The sequence below is a fragment of the Trichoderma breve genome, chromosome 2, assembly GCF_028502605.1.
Source record: "Trichoderma breve strain T069 chromosome 2, whole genome shotgun sequence".
Lineage (NCBI taxonomy): Eukaryota > Fungi > Ascomycota > Sordariomycetes > Hypocreales > Hypocreaceae > Trichoderma > Trichoderma breve.
The window spans coordinates 136,326-156,906 of record NC_079233.1 but is presented as its reverse complement, the minus strand read 5'-3'; the positions used below and the strand labels follow the sequence as shown (position 1 = coordinate 156,906).

General features: G+C 46.8%; 7 protein-coding genes across 7 annotated transcripts; 2 read left to right on the top strand and 5 right to left on the bottom strand.

Annotated features, from left to right (window-relative positions):
* Positions 1–1,879: 1,879 nt before the first annotated feature.
* On the top strand, positions 1,880–3,734 carry T069G_02302 (sugar transporter domain-containing protein; the record flags this gene model as incomplete). The annotated part of the gene is made up of 8 exons (XM_056169512.1): positions 1,880–1,908; positions 1,965–2,076; positions 2,133–2,219; positions 2,277–2,612; positions 2,676–2,992; positions 3,051–3,139; positions 3,193–3,349; positions 3,407–3,734. The coding sequence occupies 8 exons, from the start codon at positions 1,880–1,882 to the stop codon at positions 3,732–3,734; spliced, it is 1,455 nt and encodes a 484-aa protein (XP_056030404.1).
* A 224-nt stretch (positions 3,735–3,958) lies between these two features.
* T069G_02301 (fungal zn(2)-Cys(6) binuclear cluster domain-containing protein) lies at positions 3,959–6,348 on the bottom strand (the record flags this gene model as incomplete). The annotated part of the gene is made up of 5 exons (XM_056169511.1): positions 3,959–4,580; positions 4,642–4,989; positions 5,039–5,352; positions 5,408–6,112; positions 6,178–6,348. The coding sequence occupies 5 exons, from the start codon at positions 6,346–6,348 to the stop codon at positions 3,959–3,961; spliced, it is 2,160 nt and encodes a 719-aa protein (XP_056030403.1).
* A 907-nt stretch (positions 6,349–7,255) lies between these two features.
* Positions 7,256–7,819, bottom strand: T069G_02300 (acetyltransferase (GNAT) domain-containing protein; the record flags this gene model as incomplete). The annotated part of the gene is made up of 1 exon (XM_056169510.1): positions 7,256–7,819. One exon carries the CDS (start codon positions 7,817–7,819, stop codon positions 7,256–7,258), a length of 564 nt encoding a protein of 187 aa, XP_056030402.1.
* Positions 7,820–8,722: 903 nt separating this feature from the next.
* On the top strand, positions 8,723–9,984 carry T069G_02299 (amidohydrolase domain-containing protein; the record flags this gene model as incomplete). The annotated part of the gene is made up of 3 exons (XM_056169509.1): positions 8,723–9,405; positions 9,464–9,690; positions 9,752–9,984. 3 exons carry the CDS (start codon positions 8,723–8,725, stop codon positions 9,982–9,984), a joined length of 1,143 nt encoding a protein of 380 aa, XP_056030401.1.
* A 250-nt stretch (positions 9,985–10,234) lies between these two features.
* Positions 10,235–11,880, bottom strand: T069G_02298 (major facilitator superfamily domain-containing protein; the record flags this gene model as incomplete). The annotated part of the gene is made up of 3 exons (XM_056169508.1): positions 10,235–10,471; positions 10,543–11,571; positions 11,644–11,880. 3 exons carry the CDS (start codon positions 11,878–11,880, stop codon positions 10,235–10,237), a joined length of 1,503 nt encoding a protein of 500 aa, XP_056030400.1.
* Positions 11,881–12,537: 657 nt separating this feature from the next.
* Positions 12,538–14,824, bottom strand: T069G_02297 (fungal specific transcription factor domain-containing protein; the record flags this gene model as incomplete). Its single annotated transcript, XM_056169507.1, has 3 exons — positions 12,538–13,034; positions 13,090–14,567; positions 14,631–14,824. The coding sequence occupies 3 exons, from the start codon at positions 14,822–14,824 to the stop codon at positions 12,538–12,540; spliced, it is 2,169 nt and encodes a 722-aa protein (XP_056030399.1).
* Positions 14,825–15,636: 812 nt separating this feature from the next.
* On the bottom strand, positions 15,637–17,171 carry T069G_02296 (FAD binding domain-containing protein; the record flags this gene model as incomplete). The annotated part of the gene is made up of 4 exons (XM_056169506.1): positions 15,637–16,046; positions 16,111–16,126; positions 16,189–16,686; positions 16,743–17,171. The coding sequence occupies 4 exons, from the start codon at positions 17,169–17,171 to the stop codon at positions 15,637–15,639; spliced, it is 1,353 nt and encodes a 450-aa protein (XP_056030398.1).
* Positions 17,172–20,581: the final 3,410 nt, after the last annotated feature.

Below are 20,581 nucleotides of genomic sequence, written 5' to 3'. Positions count from 1 at the left end.
CGTTTAATGCACCTGAGAGATGATTTATGTACAATTACTTCAATTCTTCCGGATATTTGCCTATTTGCTGCTCGAATCGCGAAAAAGAAGTGAAGATCAATCATAACATATAAATTGTACCCGCGTTTGATATACCCAATATTAGGCGCCACTTACTTCGACCCTCGGACCATGTAAATGAGGAACAGGTACTCGAAGCAGTCAGGCAGGATATTCCGCCAATAAGAGCATGAGAAGTCTGTATGATTCTTCCCCCGCAAAAGCATGGGGCGAAAATCTCATCTTCGGATGCGGGGGTGGATGCCCGGACAATGCCAATCTTAGAACTCTTGACGCTTCGTACAGATGTACTCGCGATCTGGATCCCGTACATACATTGGCGGTGGATCTTACGGCTTTGAATGGGACCAGGCTGATGACCTTGAATGGAGCGGCTATCATATTGGCTAATGCATGTGGAAAGACTTATCCGAACGAATGAAGCGGTAGCATGGGAAGGATGTGAACGCGGTTCGGGCTACAAAAAGAATCATGTTGCATCCAACTACTAGCTTAATTAGACTATAACTAAAGCAGAAATAGCATTGATCAATACTCAATACCGACCAGTTCCCGAGGGGCTCTTCATGATCATGAGAACGAGTAACGGCTCGGGGTAATTACGGCCGAGTAGAAGCCGACTAGGAGTGCCTCTTAGCTACGCCCTCATTCTAACGCACCATGATACCCTGTAAGAGTAACTTCGATTCTCTATATTGTAGAATAAAAGCTAGCCACGTACACATCTGTCGAAACCCTGTCGGTGAGATTGAATGCGATCACTGCGTCGGTTTCTCCGCTTCCGAGGCGCCTGAGAATCCTTAGTTGTTTGTCCGACAGAGTAAAGCTCCCACGCATTCTCTGTTCTCATATATCATCCAAAAGCGCTGGTATGCCCATGTAGCACGTATGGCGAGTGTGGCTCAGTAGTCGGTTCAACAGCCACCAATACCTTCCGGCGTTTTTAGTTCAGAAGCGTACGAAATATGAATGACATCTCCCTACACTCAATCGCCATGTATAAGCCAATATGTCTCTCAAGGGAGCTGTCTCAGCCAAATGCCCTATAGTTATTACCCCAAATACTTACCAACATCTGGGTGTGACTGAGCCAACCAAATGTGGCGATACGGCCTGCACATATCTGAATTGAGGTTGCCTGTCGCTACGATGATTGGATGTTCTTCACTAGGTTATCAAATTAGATCGATATAAACATACTGTACATTATGACTACTGATCAAGCGCGTCCATGTGGCCAACTCGCGGTGGTCTCAGCTACAGTTGCCTACCAAACCTCTTCTTCCAGCCATGTGTATGTTGGCCAAATTGCCATCTGATCTGCTTCTTCACTTCACGGTATGGATGGAAATTCCATTTTCCGGCGCTAGTATATTCGTAGGATGCATCCAAGACGGAACTGCGAGACTTGGCGGGTGCAGGCCACGCTTTAATGGCTGGATGCTGCATACCTCTAGGAGTCAGTCATAGCCTTCACAGCGAGACTCACGACGAATTAACCGTAATGGCCTAGACGAATTACGCCTATGAAAAGGTAAAATAAAGCCTAACCACTCAGGGAATCGGTTACCGAAGGAAGCAAGTGGCCTGCACTATCACCATACCGTGCATAAAATTGGCCTTGGCACCTCAGGGTAGGAGCTGGGTGTTGGAGCTAACGTGGTGACTTTACGGAACTTCTGTGCCTCTGTTTATTTAGTATTTAAGGTTGGCTGAGGCTTCCTCTTATGTATATCTTCAATCTTCATTCGTAGTTCATCTTTGTGTGTCATTTCATCCATATGACATAGGTCGGAAACCAGCCTTTGAGTGTTTCATCATGGCGTCCTCAAAAAGGGTATACAATTGGTAAGACATGACTTGGTTGCTCTACGGACAAGAGCCCACCTAATTGAAATCTCTAGGTATATATCCATGGTGGCCGCAATGTGCATGGTTCTCTACGGATATGATGCTTCAGTGTACAATTCTGTTCAAGGCTCACAAAACTGGTTGGCATATTTTGATCTTGATACTGTGGGTGATGAGTAGGTCGCTGACTGGTTCGGACTCGACACTGACATATCCCACAGGAGCGAGACACGTATATGATTGGCCTAATAAACACATCGTACACTATCGGTGCAATTGTTGCAGGCTTCTTCTTCGGCGGCCCTCTTGTGAGTCCTGTCTTGCGCCATATTATCGAACTATACATAAACTGACAAGCTGGACAGGCAGACTTTTTAGGACGGCGATGGGGTATGTGGACTGGATGCCTTCTTACTGTCATCGCCACCTTCATGCAAACTTTTGCTCCCCGACATAACTTGGGCTGCTTCATTGCTGGACGTGTGCTTGTCGGTCTTGGGCAAGGCATTGCTTTGACGGCTGGACCGGTCTATATCGGCGAAATGGCACCACCTCCTATCCGCGGTCTTATTATGGCTTTCTGGCAGCTATTCTATTCTGTCGGATCATTCATTGCCTATTGGATCAACTACGCTTGCTCTCTCCATCGCAGCACATTGGGCGAGTGGGACTGGAAAATGGTGGTTATTTTCCAGATCATGGTTCCAATTATCATCATGATATTGCTACCATTCCAGCCCGAGTCCCCACGTTGGCACATAAAGAAGAATGGCAATATCGAAGCTGCCAAATCTGCGCTTCGTAAGATCCGTGAGACGGAACAGGAAGTTGAGGATGAGGTTTTGGCTATCCGGGAAGCGCTTGAATACGAAAAAGAAGCCATCAGCAATAATTACACTGCGTTGTTCAAGGATCCCTCCATTCGCAAACGACTTTACCTCGCTTTTATAATTAATGTTGGACAGCAGCTCAGTGGCCAAGGCACACTCAACACCTATTCTACAGCCATTTACAAGAAAGTGTGGACATCGACCCAGACTATCAACCTTATTAACGCTCTAAATGCAACGTTTGGCATCCTGTGAGAATTGTCACCATCCAATATTGGCCTATTGCATCTGAGATCTAATAATAGGCAGGTTCACTCTTAACGCAACATGGACAGCCGACCGTTTTGGTCGTCGATGGCTGTTCATAGTCGGAGGTATTGGTATGGGTATTTGCATGCGTAAGTCGGTCGTCTAAAGTTGTTGTCTACACAATGAGACTAACTGCCGATAGTGTTGGTTCCTGTAATCGGTCAAACTACTCCCGACATTAACGGCACCAAATCGAAGCCTGTCGGAATCTCCATTGTGTTCCTTCTATTTCTCTTCATTTTCTTTTATAAGCCCTCTTGGGGCGCAACCACTTGGATTTGGACTTCTGAGATCTTCAGGTAACCAAGCTACATTAACCAGCAACTGACCCCATTGTTCTAATAATCTTATGCTAGTATGAATGTTCGTGCTCAGGCCATCGGCATGTGTAGCCAGATGCAAAATGTCGCTAATACGATCTTCCAACAATTCTTTCCGACATTTTTGAAGAACGAAGGCCTCAAATGCCTATATTTCTTCATGGCGACGAATTTCCTCCTCGTCGTATTCGTCTATTTCTTCATTCCCGAGACGAAGCAAATTCCACTGGAAGAAATTGACGTTCTTTTCGGCGGTGCTAACCATGTCGATAAGGGTGCTCAGATACTCGGCGCTCCTGATATTCCCACTAAAGAAGTTCACGTAGTTGACCAGTGTGAGGATAACAAGGTAACGGCGGTATAGGAGCACATTCTAATTATAATGGCAAATCACCCTACGAGTAAACTTGCTATGGTCCACGGTCGAAAATTGAAGCAAACGGTCGTATTGAGATGATTCGTTAATTAGATATGAAAGATGCAATTTGATGTGTGCCCAATTTGTCTACTCTCCCAGATTGTCATTCTATAATCCACTAATTCTATTTTAATTCCTCCCTAGTATCCTTCTAGTCCAGCAACAGGGGCTCATTTCATAACCTCGTATCTCGTTTCAGATTCATTTTCTTCACTTGTCTCTCTTGAAGAGTCTACCGACATTTCGTTGAGTCGTCGTGCAAGATTCTCCAATTTTGCCGCCTCTGGGTCTCTCTCTCGGTCAGCAATAGGTATTGGCCATTCAGATTGGACATGTGATATAATCAGAGGATCATCATCTTCCGTAATATTCCAATGGATATATCCTTGCAAGAACCTCATATCCTGAGGCAATAAACGATTACGTAGCAGCCGATATACGGCAGAGGCTACGTGCACATGTTGTCCTTGGTCATACAGACCCTTGATGCAAAGAATTAATGTTGACATCAAATGCTTGAAACGCTCATGATCAATTTCAGAAGACCTTAGTCTTTCCAGCGCGGCAAAGCCTACGTTAGAGAAGAAAAACGTAAGATAAGTGTTGCAAGACTCGTAACTATGTCGTAGATAGTAGATGCGGACTATGGTTTCTAGCCGAATCATAGCTGCCGAAATGGCTTCTTGTAATAATTCATTCTCATTTGCGTTAGAATTAGGCATGTATGCGGAAGGTATGTCATTATTGACAGGCGTCTGCAATAGTGTCAAGATGGTGGCGTGGTATTCCATACTTTGGTGAAGTGTCAGCAAGCCAATGCTGAGATAGTACGCTAGAACTGAGGGCTACTCACTGCAATCTTAATTGTGGTGGAAAGACAATATTACTGGGATGTAATGGTACCGAGAGACCAGCTAGCCACGATTCCAGTTGGGCTCGAAAATGCGACTTCACATTGGCTGGTAGAGTTCTCCCAACGTTCTCTGGCTTGAATAATGAAGTCGCAATGGCGTTGAGAATAATTTTGAACTTTGCGTCTGCATTGAAGAAATGTGGAAAATAGAGCGAGGTGAAGGTGTTATTTGCAGGATATTTTAGAATGAAGTCGCCATACCACGATGGTTCCAAATATGGATCGGGAAGGGCGAATGCAGGCGGGTTTGTAATCATAGGAACTTTGAAGTAGTAATAGCCCATTATGCTTCTTCAGGTCAGTCATTGATAAGCCACGGAAGACATCATTGACCTACGTCTGATACTTATAAAGACACCAAGCAGTGAAGTTTCTTGCGTGTCTTAGAGTATTGTCCTCAATGTGGCTATTATCACCAAATATCTGCAGGTCTTCTGCTATGGCGATTGCTCTGTCTAGGTATGTCAGCCCCAGCTTGTCTATGCCATTGTTTACGTATATGCCATTAACAATTATGGCGGCTTGTAGTGTTGGAAGATCTGTCCTTTCTGACTGTAGCTCCCAGAGTCGTCTAAATTCTGCAAGGAAGCGATAACCGATATTCTCAGGATTCCAGAATTGTTCGCGATGTTGTACCCCATTGTAGCAATGCTATAACGATTAGCTTGCTTCCAAAGTTGCTTGAATACTTCAAGGGGGGGATCACCGATGCTTCGGCCAAGACGGCGTTTACGAGAAGCGAGGAGCAGAATCGCTTATCACCGTCTATAAGGGCCTGGATGAAAATATCTTTCTGAAATGACGTGTATGAAGAATACTCATGAAGAAAATAAGCGTGTAGCAAGGTCCTCATGAGCTCATTATCAGTGCTAACAGCCGTCCAGCGTGATATGTCGACAGTAGAGAGTCGTGTGTTTACAATCTCGGCACTGTGGTAAGGTTGTGTGTAGATGTACTGTGGCGATCCCGTTCTGCTATTTGAATTCAGGGGTATATTCAGCTGCTGCTGGTTTTCGTCGTAAAAGTTTGCCTCGAAGATTAAGGACTTGAGATATAGGTTGTCCCCAGTCAAGAGGACCGCTGGCATTGTAGTGACGAATGGGAACTCGTATCGACGTTGTGTTTCGGGAGCCAAAGACAGCTGAAGAAGGAGGTTCCCTTCCCGAATCTGCCGCATTACTGTTTTGATATCCGCACCTCCTCGGATCATCTGAAAGATTGCTTGAGAGTCAGTGTCTGGCAAACCCCGAAGGGAGTCGTAGAATTCTTCATAATCGCTCGTCTTTTCTTTGACTTCTCGGAACTTCCGTTTCAGTACTGCTGAGTTCGTTTCGGTCGCGTTGGCTGATGTGTAGTGGCAGTCTATCCCTTTCTGCACGCACGACAGACATTTCGGCCGACTTCCACTACACTGAAATGTACAGATGCTTAGCTTTCAAGTCTTTGATTTTGATTACCTGCAGCAACTAGACATACTCGTGTTTTCCTTTTCCGGCAAGCTTCACAAGCGACACTCACGCCGATCCGTCGAGATGGTAGACGGCCTCGGCGTTGGGCAGCAGCAGGAGCTGAAGCTGATTCGGAGATAGGGCCTGGGGCAATCCGACGAGGGCCCGATGATGTCGCGCCAGACGTACTCTGAGACATTGCGAGGTCGGGAAATGTATGAAGCTCCCTAATCGCGGACGAGGTGGTGAAGCCTAATCAGCACGGAGAGTGACTCCTGCCATTGTGAGCAACATTGTTTGACCAGGGTCTCAGCCATCGAGGCCGAGATGGCATGGTCTTTCGACACGTGCGGCTGTCCAATCAGAGGGAGTGGAGGCAGCTCCGGAAGACCACCAGCAGGAGAGCATGTACGTCTGGTACTTACTGTAGAGTGGTACAGGCACCGTTCTGATTCGTACACATCCAGGACGCCCCGCCGCGAATCTCGCATCTAAGTGGTAGCCGTGGAATCCATCACATCGTTATCTTGGATGGGCATTTGATTTAGGATAGTTGTGTGTCCAGAATTGTGCGATTGGCCAAATTGGGAGTGTGAAGGGATGGGAAATTAGCTTTGGAATTTCAAGACCATAATAATGCTAATTGTTAGTACGCGTTTATTAGCCTTCACTTGACTTAACCTGCAATAAATGGCTTGACAGCTAATCATGTTAGTAGACAGCCCGATCGCAAATCAATCTAACGAATGCGATTTTCACTTTTGCATTTTTGCTACTAACAATGGGATAGACCCCCACAACGGCCCGAGGCACTTGTATTACTATATACAGACGAAAGTAACGTAAGAGTAGTCGAATCGCAGTGCTCCGTACAGAAGGAGACTATGGGGCAAATGCATCACCAGTGGCTGTAAAGCCCCAAGTTTTTTTCTTCGTAGATATCAGAAGGCTGGGAAATGAAAATTGCCATAATGCCACTTCTGTATATGACGTCTACGAATACATCGAACGCAAATGACCATGGCCTCTGCGCAGAGCAGCGTCAACGGGAATATTCGCAACAGACTGACCAAGTTCAAAACTCGCAGGTCGCTCACAGTGTTGCACTAGATCGACTGTCCCTCCTCACCAGTGCTGCTGAAATCCTTCTCCATCTCGATAAAGCAAATGTCATCGGGCAACGCCACAGTGGTGAACCTCTCTCGTGGAAATGGTGACGTTTCTCCCGTCTTCTGGTATCCTTGACGCATATACCATTCAATCAGTGTCTTGCGCGTCGACAGGGCGTTGAGTGAGAATTTTTCCACATTCCAAGTTTGTCGGCTATACGCTTCCGCATAAGCAAGGACCGAACGTCCAACGCCGCCTTTTTGATAGCGTTCGTTGACTGCAATCATGGAAATGCGACCACAGTTAATGCCGCGCTTGGCGACCTCGATAGAAGCGACCAGGTTATCGGCGTCGTCCAAGGCCATAAGAACCGCATTGTCAGGGTTGACAATCCTGGGCATTACTTCTTCAACACTGATTCGAAAGGTTGACGCGAGTTCCGCATTCCCAGTCCAGTCCGGCCTGCTGTCTATCGCGCGAAACGCGGATTCAACAAGTTGCTGAATTTGCCTCGCGTCTTCAACAGTTGCTTGGCGGAATCGGAGGTTGATGGAGGCCATTTTGTCGATAGAGTTGATCTGAAATCGCGTTTTGTGCTGTAATCTTGATTTAACGATGGTGGTGATTTAATTCTATTCTTTGAGTCAGTCTTTGTGATGTTTATATACTCTTTTCCTCTCCTCTAACTTACGACGCATCGCGTGTTCCTGACATTGGGCTTCATTATTTTTAGAGCCTTTGCTGAACCAAGGGCGCTAATGACGCTGTGGGATTTGTTTCCATGACCTCCAGGGCTCTAAATTGCGCTCTTATAGAGCTATTCTGCCATAACGCGTCCTTTGAACAACGAGAGCTATGTCAAGATGCGATGCAAAAGGCGCGCAAATAGCATTAAATACACGCACCCATGACCGAAAGCAGCGCCCTTTGGCGTTTCAAAAACAAGATTTTTGACAATTATTCTTGCTTGGCATTTTTGCGCGAAATATCGTATTTAAATTCACCATGCGTGTTGGATTAATATGAGAGATTTCTGAACATCCACGCTCTGCATTGAGCTCACCGACCCGGTACGCGCGAATTACTCAATACGGTCAATCGCATCCAGTTCATATAGTTCTCTTACGAGCACGAGTTTGCTTCCCCAGGAATTTCTCCTCTCGGCGCATGGATTCCGGCCGGCTGAATTCAATGTTCTCTCGGCTGCTCGCCTGCGCTAGAACCTCCATTAACCCCCACTGGCTGGTAATTTGACGCGACAACTGCCATCACGGGAGGCGCTTTAACTCCCCGAGACTGTGTAGGGTGGGATGGCGATTCTGGCGGCGCAGCAATGTTAAATAGTTGTAGCAGCTATTGAGTCGCACTGTTTTTCTTTTCTTTAATTAGTTGCTATAACTTTCATTTCACCCTCATCCTGATAAAGAATTTTTTGATTGAAATATTGTGATTTTTTAATCATCATGTTTGGCAAGATCGCTCTCGAAGAGTGCTGGACGATTCAAGAAGAATTGGCCAACAATGATCCTGGTAAATTCGTTGCAGCCGGGACTGGCTCTCGTTTGACAAACGAGCTGCTTGACATTCATGGCACGCGATTGAGGCAGATGGACGAGAATAATGTTGATTTCATGGTTCTCTCATTCAACTCTCCAGGATGTCAAGGCATCTCTGACAAGTCTCAAGCCGAGGCCCAAGCCACCTTGGCAAACGACCGCATGGAAGCTGAGGTGATGAAAGCACCAAATCGGTTCGCGGCCTTTGCAGCACTGAGTATGCATGATCCGGCTCAGGCAGCAGCAGAGCTCCGCCGTTGTATGACGGAGAAGAAGGGCTTTGTCGGAGTACTGCTCAACGATTATCAAAGCTGTGGAGAGGATGGCAACGGCATGCTGTATTACGACCAGCCAGAGTACGATGTATTCTGGCAGGCGGCTAATGACCTTGAAGCTCCTGTATACATGCATCCGCGCCCCTCAAATAAGCTGATTCACAAGTTGATGTGGGACGGCCGTCCTTGGCTCGACTTTTCTGCCTTGGGATACGCGGATCGTCTCAATATGCATATTCTGGGCATCGTCACAAATGGTGTATTGGATCGATTTCCAAAGGTCAAGGTGATTTTTGGGCATATGGGCGAGCATATGTAAGTTTCATGTACATTCCCAATTCTAGATTCTACACCGATGCTGACCTCACTCAAGCCCGTATGACATCTACCGCATCGATCATAAGCTTGATCGCAGCCGGTTCCCCAATATGCCTATGCGCAAGGATAAACTCGTTCGTGATTATTTTGGCGAACAGCTCTTCATTACAACTTCTGGCCATTTCTCCACACCTGCGTTAATGTGCGCTATGGGTGAAGTTGGCGTACAATCTATCATGTTTTCTATAGATTATCCATTCGAAAGCATCCCAAATGCTTGCGGTATGTTCACCCCTTGCACCAAGGTCCATGAAATAAGCTCCTCTGATAATTTTCAACACAGCATGGTGGGACGAGCATGTCTCGGCAAGCGTTAATCAACACGATTACACCAACATGGGTCGTAACAATGTGCTGAAAATTATCCCAAAGTTGACAGAAGAGCCGCATAATTTGAAGGCCATGACTCCGAAGGAATGTAGAGTAGGAAGGCTGGCTGCGGATGAGGGTGAAGTATGCTATGGCTTATACAATAAATCTTGGAACAAGCGGGAGATTAAGGTTGTGCCTTCTTAAGCAATGCCTATAGGATAAAGTAGCATAACTTTTGCACACCCAAAGATAATGAAATTGTTATAAGTTTTTCTTCTAGCATGTTTATACTTCATATGAACATAGATGTTCAATGTTCACATAAACGTTTACTATTACCAGGTACTGTGAACAGAGATATTGCGTATAGATTACTACTAAATTAGATGCAACAACAGAGCTTCCCTTTGTTGATGGCAAATGAATAATAAGAATAAAGCAGCCTTGCCGGTTATTACAAGTCCTGGTGAAAAGTTGGCTTGCCAAGACGCTTCCTCCACTCCGCACCCTTATAATATAGAGGAATGAGTGGCAAGAAGAAGGCAAAAGTAATCATTGCCAACGTGATCCAAGCATCCTCAATCCCAATCAAGTTTGCAAAAGGAATGGCATAAAATCCAATGGTGAAACTGTACACTTGCCTCCCAAAATTGATCAACGAGCCGAGTTCGGGGGCTTGCGGTTTGTAGCACTTCATAGCACAAAGGGTTAGCTTGTTATAAACATAACCAAAGGCAGAGGTTGATTTGACTTGACACTCACTTCTGCGGTATAAGTATAAACTCCCGTAGTAATAACCTGCAGACCAAAACTTGCAATGGCAATTCCAAAAGCGACTCCGATCCAATGGGTTTTATTCTGAAGACAGACACCCTCGATAATGATGCCAAGAGGAACCAGGAATGCGGCTGGAATGATGCCCAGCAGTCGATCTTCAGGGCTGCGCTCGCCGCCACGCCTCAGTGCGCGCCTTTCGCTGATCCAGTCTGATACCCCTCCAGCAAACAATTCGCCGATAAGACTGCCAACTGTAATCGGAATACCCAACAAGAGACCAGTTTGTTGTGGTTTGAAGTGATAAATTTTGCCAAAGAGATTTGCGCTGGTGATGATGAACAGAATGCTGCCATAGGCGAAGCACAGCGAGTAGCACCAAGTCGGTATTGTGACGCTTGGATACATCATCATCTGGAATGGACGGAAAAAGTCTATAAGCCGCACCTTGCGCGTGGGATGTGCCCGCCTCTTCATAAGCATATTCGACCTCCATGATTGGGACGGACGCGCCAGAGCTGCAGGAGTGCGAGAGTACAGCGTTTCGGGAACGGTAAAGATGAAGATAACGAGGACACCGCCTGTGATAATGGCTGGGACGTAGAAGCACCAATGCCAGCTCAGGTTCTTCTCGATATAACCACCGATGAGAGGCGCAATGTGTCCACCGGTCAGGAAACTGATAGTATAGACACCCATATAGAGGCCTCTCTCATGGGCAAAATACATGTCGCAAACAGTGGCACTTCCCAAACCCAGTGGCACACAACCAAAGAAACCGTTGAGGCATCGAAGAGCTATAAGAGTCCCGTAGTTTTTGGCCGCTCCAGACGATCCGCACATGGCAACAGCGACGGCGACAGTGCCGATATATACAGGCCGGCGGCCATAGACGTTGGCGATTGGGTTCCAAAAGACTGAGGAGAAACCGCCCAGCAGGATGAATGTGCTCGTCACATAGGCAGTTGTAACCAGGTCCTTGTGGAGAAATTCCGATAGAGGAACAAATGCTGGCGTCTGAAGTAGACCAACATCTCGTTAGTAAAGCTTACGAGCAGATTTTCGAATTGAAGATGTGGAAACACGCACAATTAAAGAGGCACTGAACAAGGCAAGAAACGAAAAAAGGGAGACCTCGGCCAGAACCATCAGCTTCAACCAACGGTTCCAATTGAGCGGGTCTTTCGGGTCGTCCGTAGGCTGTGGAGATAAAGGCAGACCGCGAGGGTCCAGCTTCAATGGCCCAGGAGCCTCTTCCTCATGTTTAGCAGTGCCGCTATTCTGGGAATGATTTTCGGCAGCGGATGCCTCCGCCTTGTCCGACATTGTGATCCGGGTAAGAAATCACAGAGTGGAAATCGAAAGTGTCTTGAAGTGGGTTGAAGAAAATGAAGAGTGGTAAAAAATCCGATTATGCATCATCGAGAACTAAGTCTGGCCAATCTCTTCATGAAATCTGTCTTTATGCAACGTTGCTGCGTGTGGTATTTATCATCTGCAGCGCGCTTGGTCTTGTGATGAAACGGTATGTTGGTCGTGATGGCGGACGGCATTTCGGGGGGAGTTTAGATGTATCCCCCACACTCTTAGACGCCACCAATCTACGGCAGATAATGCCTGAACGAGAGGCTATGCAGCAGTAGTTTCTCAACTAGCGGATAGCGAACTGTGGGGTAGAATGTCACTAAAACAGCGGTAGAGAAGAGCTCGGTCTGGGGTTCACCAGCCGGGGCAGTTGACGCGGAGATGCCTCGCGTAGCTGATATAGATGGATGCTATTCTGCGTATGTAGGTATGCTGTTCTACAGCCATTGGCAACACAGTAGGCTACAATTACCTCGTATATACACATCACATCGTATGGCATGAAAGAATTTACGGTGACTAAGTAGTATACTTCTCATGTTATCCCGGACCGAAGAAATACAAGGCCGTTGTGCCAGTGTGAAGCTCTAATTCCCATCATCTACTCAACGAATATAGTCATCCGGGGATTCCGCTAAGAGCCGTTGGAGATTGCATCAGCGACTCAGCACCGGGATTCTCCACACCCCACGACCACGTGGCCGAACCTAGAGATGAATGGAGCTCTAGTTGAGAGCCCAGATCCATTGTAAGATCCTGTGTGGTGTCCCAGAGAGACCACAGGTCGACACCGCCATCTTCCATGGCCTCATCTGCTGTCATTGTTGTGCAGTTACTGTAGATTGTAGTCTCTGCTGCCCCCCGATTGCTTCCTGTCATGACGGTTGGAGGCGTGCTATATCGTTCAAGTGACCTCCGTCTGTCTTCTGGCATAGTTCTATCTAGCACTCCAAGCAATTGCTGCAGAAATGCATAAGCTCTCTGTGCACAGAGATGGTTGACAGACATTTGCCGAATCATATTAACCGCTTGGTCGAGATGCATCAAAGCACTCCGGTCATCTTGAAAATCCGGGTCAACGACATGAGATACGATGATGAGAATGGAAGTGAACACTAGATAACTCTGTAAGCTAGGGTCGTTTCTCACGGGCAATCGAAATCAACCTACGATAATACAAGTTGAACCAACTTGGTCCCATTGCACTTTTGGTCTGTTCATGTCGTTCGGCCACCAATCGAATTGTTTCCTCGGCTGTACTCACACAGATCTGTCGACTCCGTTGTAGCATGCTGGTTCGTAGTCGGCCGCCTTCCCATCCTTTGGTAGATGGTATTGAAGAACTGGATACTGACGACAACGCACTAAGACCTGACACCAACGACTGTCTATGCATCAAGATGCACACCATGTTGGCACGGAGCGCAAGAATTAAGGCTGCCTCATCTCCACGTAGAGAAGCTTCCCGAATCCGGAGCCTAACAGGCACTTCGGCTTGCCAAGTCTCAAATTCTTCGTCCAATCTGACCAAGTCTGCCAATGCCGGTTGGTCACCCAGCATTGTTATAGCTTCCAAAAGGCGGTATAGTTTGGAGACTTGTAAAAAGAATGACATGCTTGAAGTGGTGTGAACAGAGGGAAATAATAGCCTGTTTGGCCGAATGCAATCGTCATCTAGATCCTCTGGAGGAGGGGTTGTGAATGTAGCCGTGGAGGTCGCAGCAGGACGGCCGTATATCATGCTCAGTAATTTATCCAAGCCGAAGCACGCGTACCATACGCGTTTACGAACTTCTTGATCTATGCAATCAAATTGGTCAGGGTCGGGTGGCCGGTGTAGCTCTAGATCATAGGCTATACGGATCGCAAGTCCCAATACCGTCCAACATTCGTCGCTATAGCTAGAGCTCTGAAGGTAGCGGGCACCGAGGAGCAGAGCCTGGACCTTTTCGATCTTCCAGTCTGACAAGAGATTAGGCTGCATGAGCTGCATTGCCGTATTGTAGTATTTGCGAGAGGTGATATCGGAATCTCCATGATTCTGTCGACTATGAGCCTCGGCCAGCGCACAGATCATGTTGAGGATGGCCAGGATATAAACATGATCGCTGTTTGCAGAAGAAACACGATTGCTGAGAACCTGTTCAAATTGCGCCATAATAGAGGGAACGTGGAATATCGGGGTAAGCTCATGGTGGAAGTCGAAGTATATCTGGAGCAATTCCCGGACATTGGCAGGTGGAGAAAAGAGGTTATCTGAGCCTCTCACATCGACGGAGCCATCTCGGGGAGAGGAAAAGGACTGGGCGTCGAGCTTAACAGACGGATTGTTCATAGCATTGAGTATTAGCTGGGTAAAAGATTCGCCAGCTTTTCCACTGAGGAATATATCTGGAGTGGTTGGAAGAATGTTTTGATGCTGAGGCTGCTGCTGCTGAGAGTGACTGGCTGACCACCCGGTTGGCCGAACAGGTCGCTGAATTGGCGGCATTTTTGTCGCCTCATACTGACTGGTCGATGGTACAGGGGATATAGTCTGAACAGTAGGTGCTGGCTGTTGTTGCATTTGCTGATTGTGGTGATACTTTTTTGCGTCTCGTTGAATATCTTCAAAGTTGCGTACACGCCGTTCCAGGGATCGGATATACCTGGAGTCAAGTCAGTCATTTTCTGAACTGGGAGGACAAGCAGTAAATGAGTTCAAATCGTACACTTGCGCCGATTTGGTCATGCCCCGGAGCATCTCGTCAGATGCCTGCGCTGGGACAATGTGATCGCATTTTGTCTTCCGCTGCCGGCAGCTACGGCAGGCCACCGTCGCTCGTCGACGCTTCCTGGGCCCGTCCTTGCGGTCGGACGCGACGTCGACTTGTGTTGTCGATTGTGTAGTTGAAGGACTTTCCATTGTATTGTGCTGAGATGTGAATGAAGGCAGACGCAAGCTTGCGACGAATTCTCGTGCGCTCACAGTGAAAGGCGGTGCTCAGGATGTTGAAACCGTCGCGAACCTCGGCGCTCAAGCTGCCAGTAGCACCTGTGAAAACAGCTTATGGTGCTGGTTTGTAGTGAGCTAGTGCTGTAAAACGATATCGGGGACAGAATAGGGATCGAATTTTGGGCAGTCCGAGACAGCGAGGGACCTAAGCACAACGGTTCGTCTACAGTGACGGTGCTTACTCCAAATTGCCACCCCCAGAGTAGCCACCCCCAGCTGGATGGAATATTCATCTGGGGTGCATATCCGGGGCATTGAGAGGAGGTAATACGCCTGTTGACGCCATTACTAGTGCCAGGTCTAGAGTCTCCCAGTCGGCTCAAGTCGGCGCCCATCTGTCCGTCTCTCAACGAAATGGGAGATAGCGGAGGTGCTGAGCTGTCATACAGCAATTCAGATTGCTCAGCTAGCTTAAAGCCTAATCCAACTAGCTGAAAAGCTATTCAGATCTATCCATGGCGGTATAATCAGCAGCAAGCGCCACAGCGGGGAGATTACGAGGACGGCATACCAGCACGTCCATGCTGCTGTAAGGTCCATTCCACTGGGGAGTTTCACGAGTTTCAACGATCCTGGTGCATTTACAGCCATTAGTGGTTGAGATGAGATATGAGCAATGTCCATCAGATTCAATTCTGTACATGATACGACTATAACTAATACTTTACTTTAGCTACATATTACACACTGACCCGTCTTTATGTATCTACCCAGAAACAATGTTATTCTTGCCCAACCAACACGGCACGCTCCGTTAGAGAGTTTATCATCTTGGTGTCTTTATAGCTTTCCCTGTTGTCTTCATCCTCTAGAAGCTGCTTCTTCGCTGCATATTCAGCTTCAATGTCTCCGGTCCATATCCACTGCATACGATCCTTCAAGCTGTCGCGCACAAGTGGTAGACAGTCTTCGTAGTTTTTGCCCTTCATCTCTGCTGTCTGCATCTCATAGACTTCTCCAGCTTGCCGAGCAGTTGCCTGAGCCTTCTGGGCGCGAGGAAGGCGGACGTCTTGGTAAAGTTGCATCCATTTTTGAAGTGCGTGAGTGTCTCTATCAGGAGACGCGGCAAGGTAATCCGCAATGGATCTCCCAAGGATGTATCCATCCTCGATGGCTTGACCGGCTCCGGCTCCTATGATATGTTAGTCGAAAGATGCATTGTTTAGTAAACCATGAGAAAAGCTTTCTATCCTCACCTTGATGTGGAAGCATCTAAAATCATTAAATGTCAGTTGGTGCCCAAATAACACGGTACATGTATGCTGTGGACTTACTGCGTGCGCTGCGTCTCCCATTAACACTATTTTGCCATCTCCGTATACCCACTGATCTAAAAGCTCGCGGTCGTTCAAAATCCACTTTGAAGGATTCTCGTTCATAAACGATATAGTCTTACGAACAGTGGTATCGAAAGATTCAAACTCTCTCTGAACTTCGCTTCTGTGGCCTGTAGCGGTCCAGCTCTCCTTGGTGCGGTCGTCGTCAGAGTAGACGAAAGCCACAATGTTCAACAACGTATTTTTGCTGATAGGAAAGGCCAGAAAGTGCTTGTCTGGACCCAACCAGCTCACAGAGTATGAATCGAATGGCCACCACGATTCGAGATCCTTGATTGGGACTAGACCACGATAGCACATACGGCCACTGTATTTCGGGTTGTCAGAGCGAAACTGAGAGCGAATATTGGAATGGATTCCATCACATCCAACTGCCAAATCCGCTGTTGTGGTCGTCCCATCGGCAAAACATAGCTCGACAAAGTTTCCTTGGTCCTAAAAGTTGTTAGACTGTTGTCTTCTTGTGTTCAATGGAGTGTTATAACACCTACCTTGAGCTCGATGCACTTCTTATTGATGTGAAGAGTAGCCGCGTTCCGTTGCTTCACGTGGTCAAACAAAAGCGACAAGAACTCAGCTCGATGAACAGGGCTTTGTCTAATCTCTTGCCGGTCGTCAACTGGAACAGTAACAATCTCGCTGCCAGTGTCGTATCGCCGGAAAGAAATCCAGATGCCATTTCGATGACCAGAGATTTTATTGAGGTCTTCCCCCACCCCGATGCGGTGAAGAAGCTTGGCAGCATTTACCCCAATGCCCAAACCAGCCCCAATTTCCTTGTACTCTGGTGCTTGCTCGTATACATCGATGATGACACTTCCATCTTTGGGACAGTGGTGGTGAATGGACAGAGCAGCGCAAAGGCCGCCAATGCCGCCGCCAACAATGGCGATATGGAACGGGAGCTTTTGGCTTGGCATGTTTGGACGAATTATGGTTACTCTACAATAGCAGTATTGAAGCGTTTTCGTTCCTTTGGTATCGGCATTATTTATTTCTTGGCGCCCTCGTAATTCAGCAATTTACAAGGAGCCTTGTGGTAAACTATCGTCTGCTACCCGCCCTCCTCCCCCGGGCCGGGGCCAACCGGCTGAGTTGTTTAACTCCCCGAGCACGCTTCTCCCCGCAATCTCGTGCGGGGAAGATGCATCTGTTTTGCTTCCCCGGAAGTCGCCCGGCCTGTCGCCTGGCGTGGGGGCTAAATGGATATAGCGCAAATATTGTACAGAGTAAGATTTGGAGGATTGCTCAGGCCTCTTGGGAGAATATCGACCATGTCACCTAATGTGGGCTCGGACCGCTTGCCTATGATGTTGGTGACTATGTCTTAAAGTCACATCTATTCAAGCTTGAAAGGATCGATTGAAAACGACTCCCGCTTGTTTGCTAACCAACTTCGCAGCGTGTCAAAATTGCGACAAGTATGGACCTGGATTGAGTCGCTATAATAATACGAAGTCTTCTTGTCTGGCCGGTATGGAATCGGGGTGAGGTCGCCATGGCATTGCACGGATTCTCGAAGGACATCGAGACAGTGGTCTAAAAAAAAAATTAGCAATGCACGAAGCTTCTTTCCATGTTCAGAGTCGTACCAGTGTGGACGCGGAGAGGAGGGAGCCCTTTCGGATAGTAGAAGTCTGCATCGATGACTTTTCTAAGGTGGTTTATACAATGTAGCAGATGAAAGGTATCGAGTCTATGAAAATTTAATCACCGCCGAGCCATTGAATTGCTGAATACTTACTGCACAAAATCGAGATACTCTTCAGCTTTCTCGCCGAAAGCCTTTTGTTTTTCCTCGGCTGTGAGGTTAAACCATCTTTCTTCAATCTGTTACTTGATTTGAACACAACCTGGGACAATAGGGGTCATGTCAACTTACTTTCTAATATCTCATTCCACGCCTCGTCTATTTCGTGATATGAGGTTCCTACATAAGGGCGAGTGGCAGCGCCACCCGTGATTTTAAATGTGCCTTCATCCAATACTATCCCTCCAAATTGTACTTGGTGATATTGTATGTCTGGAATCGCCGGCTCTACTACAGGTAAGGGACTCTATTTTAAACCATGAAGGGATTGGAGTAAGCATACCGAAATCCGTTTTGGATGAAACAGACTGTACGTCGGTATTACCCACACAGGAGGATTTCTGCTGCAGCAAAAATAATAAGAATAGACAAATGCTCAGTAAAATTGCAGAGCAAATAGGCCAAAATCTTGAACTTGGTGCTTTGTACGAGCCAGAGTCTTCGCTTCCATCATCATCTTGGAGCGGCTTGTACAATCCTCTAGACCATGTGAACATGTTTAAAAGAACGAAGATGATACCCCATTTGTGGACGTATGGTGAGGAGGATGTGTAGGAGATATGTTTGCAGGAGGGCTTAGGGAGCCAGGGTCGTAGGTGTATTTTAATGAGGATTGATAACCATAAAATGCCGACGGACCGAGTTACTTCATCATGTATTACAAGGTTAGCCCACCATTAGCAAATATAGCGGAGACTCATGCAAGGATATCAACAAGTTATCGAAGCCGAAGGGATTATAATATATTTCAACCAGGGCAAATGAAGACCTCGAGTGCCTTTGTCAAGCATGGCAGTGAATCCTGCTTCATGTCCTTGAACGAATTAGGAAGCTGCGTAGCGACTACATCGTCAGCTTACTCGACATTTCCAAATCAGGATCTCGTATCCCTGGAAATCAATCCCTTATTCATGGAAAAACGAAAGGACGAAGTACTCAAGTATGTACCCCGCATCAAACAGCAGATCAATCTTATTTTAGGCTGTAAATGTGTTCTGCTTTGGGTGTGTACAATATCTTATTAGTAAAACCCCTGGTGAGTTATTGATGTCTATGATCTTGATCTTTGATGTGCTTCTCATATGACTAGTGACAATCGAGCAAGATATGCGAGGTACTAACTCACATAAATGCTAGACTGTCTCAGGAATCGTAAACCAATCTTGGACTTGATTGGTGGGATATTTTTATGTGAACAGTGAGAATCATGAATGTGCACTCCAGCAGTAAACTTCATGTTGATAGCAATGGTAATTGCTTACCGGTAAATATCTCATGAAGATAACCAATTCCCGAGCTCCGTGGATTGATTAGTTTCATGAAACATGAGGATATAAATATGAGGACATGTCTCCTCTCTGAGCTCAAAATTGAGAATTCACGCCACCACCGACAAATAGTTTCTTCCACCTTCCATCTCCTAAAACATTGCGATATCACAAGCAATCTACCGACAATTTACTTCGACCACCCTCAAAATGAAGAACCTTTTCACCCTTGCCGTTACCCTTGCTCTGGCGATGACTGCTGCAGCAGCTCCTTCTGAAATCTTCGAGCGTGATGGCATGGTCTTCGACAAACGCCAATGTGGATGTGTTGCCGGTCAGGAGTGCTGCGTTTCTGGAGACGCCACACTTTGCTTCCCTGGCTGCTAAGGTATGCTTGATGAGACCGATTGCCAAATGAACTTAAACCTAATATCATGTTCATAGATAATGATGTAACGCATGTGGTGGATTTATAAAGTAAACGAGGTCGCACGGTGGAAGGCTCGAAGATGTTCTGCAGTTACCGTTTTGATGTCAGAATAATAGCATCTCCCAACGGGGATAATATAACTCTGTTGCCTCGTGTGTGAAAATTATTTATCATGAACTATTCATAGTGTTTCTCAATTATGACTCCATTTGAATGGATCTTATTTGCCCAAGTAAGACTAAGAAAATATTATCACGCCAAATGGCATTGAATCGAGCCTGAGTTCAATTAGAGTTGGAAATACAGTGTAAATTATAATCTGATACTGTATTCTTCTTAGGAGCTTTGATCCGTTATAGAACGCTTCGTAGCTGGGATTTCATAGCTTGGAATTCATAACTTGGAATAACGTTTCCCCGTAACGTCTGCGTCATACCAGCACTTCTGTTTGCATACGCCCTTCACTTCCCAAGACTTTTTCACCCTTTGCGTATTTCGCAGAATGCCCAAAGGCGCTCTTTACAAGTATTTTATGATCTGTGCAAGATAGAAACACCCATTGAGCCTGGGCTGACCGCCATGGAGCGCTATGCGAAGCCTAGGGTTTCCGTAGCATGTCTACCCTGTCGCAACCAACATCTGAAATGCGACGCGAGTCATCCAACCTGTGCACGCTGTCAGTCACTGGGTAGAACATGTTCATATCCAGAATCCCGCAGGAGTGCCAAGTATCGGAACCCAGCTTTATGGAAAAGCAGACTGCATCGCATGGATCCAAGTTCTTCGACTCTTCCCAGCCCATCGGTATCAATGTCTCAAGAA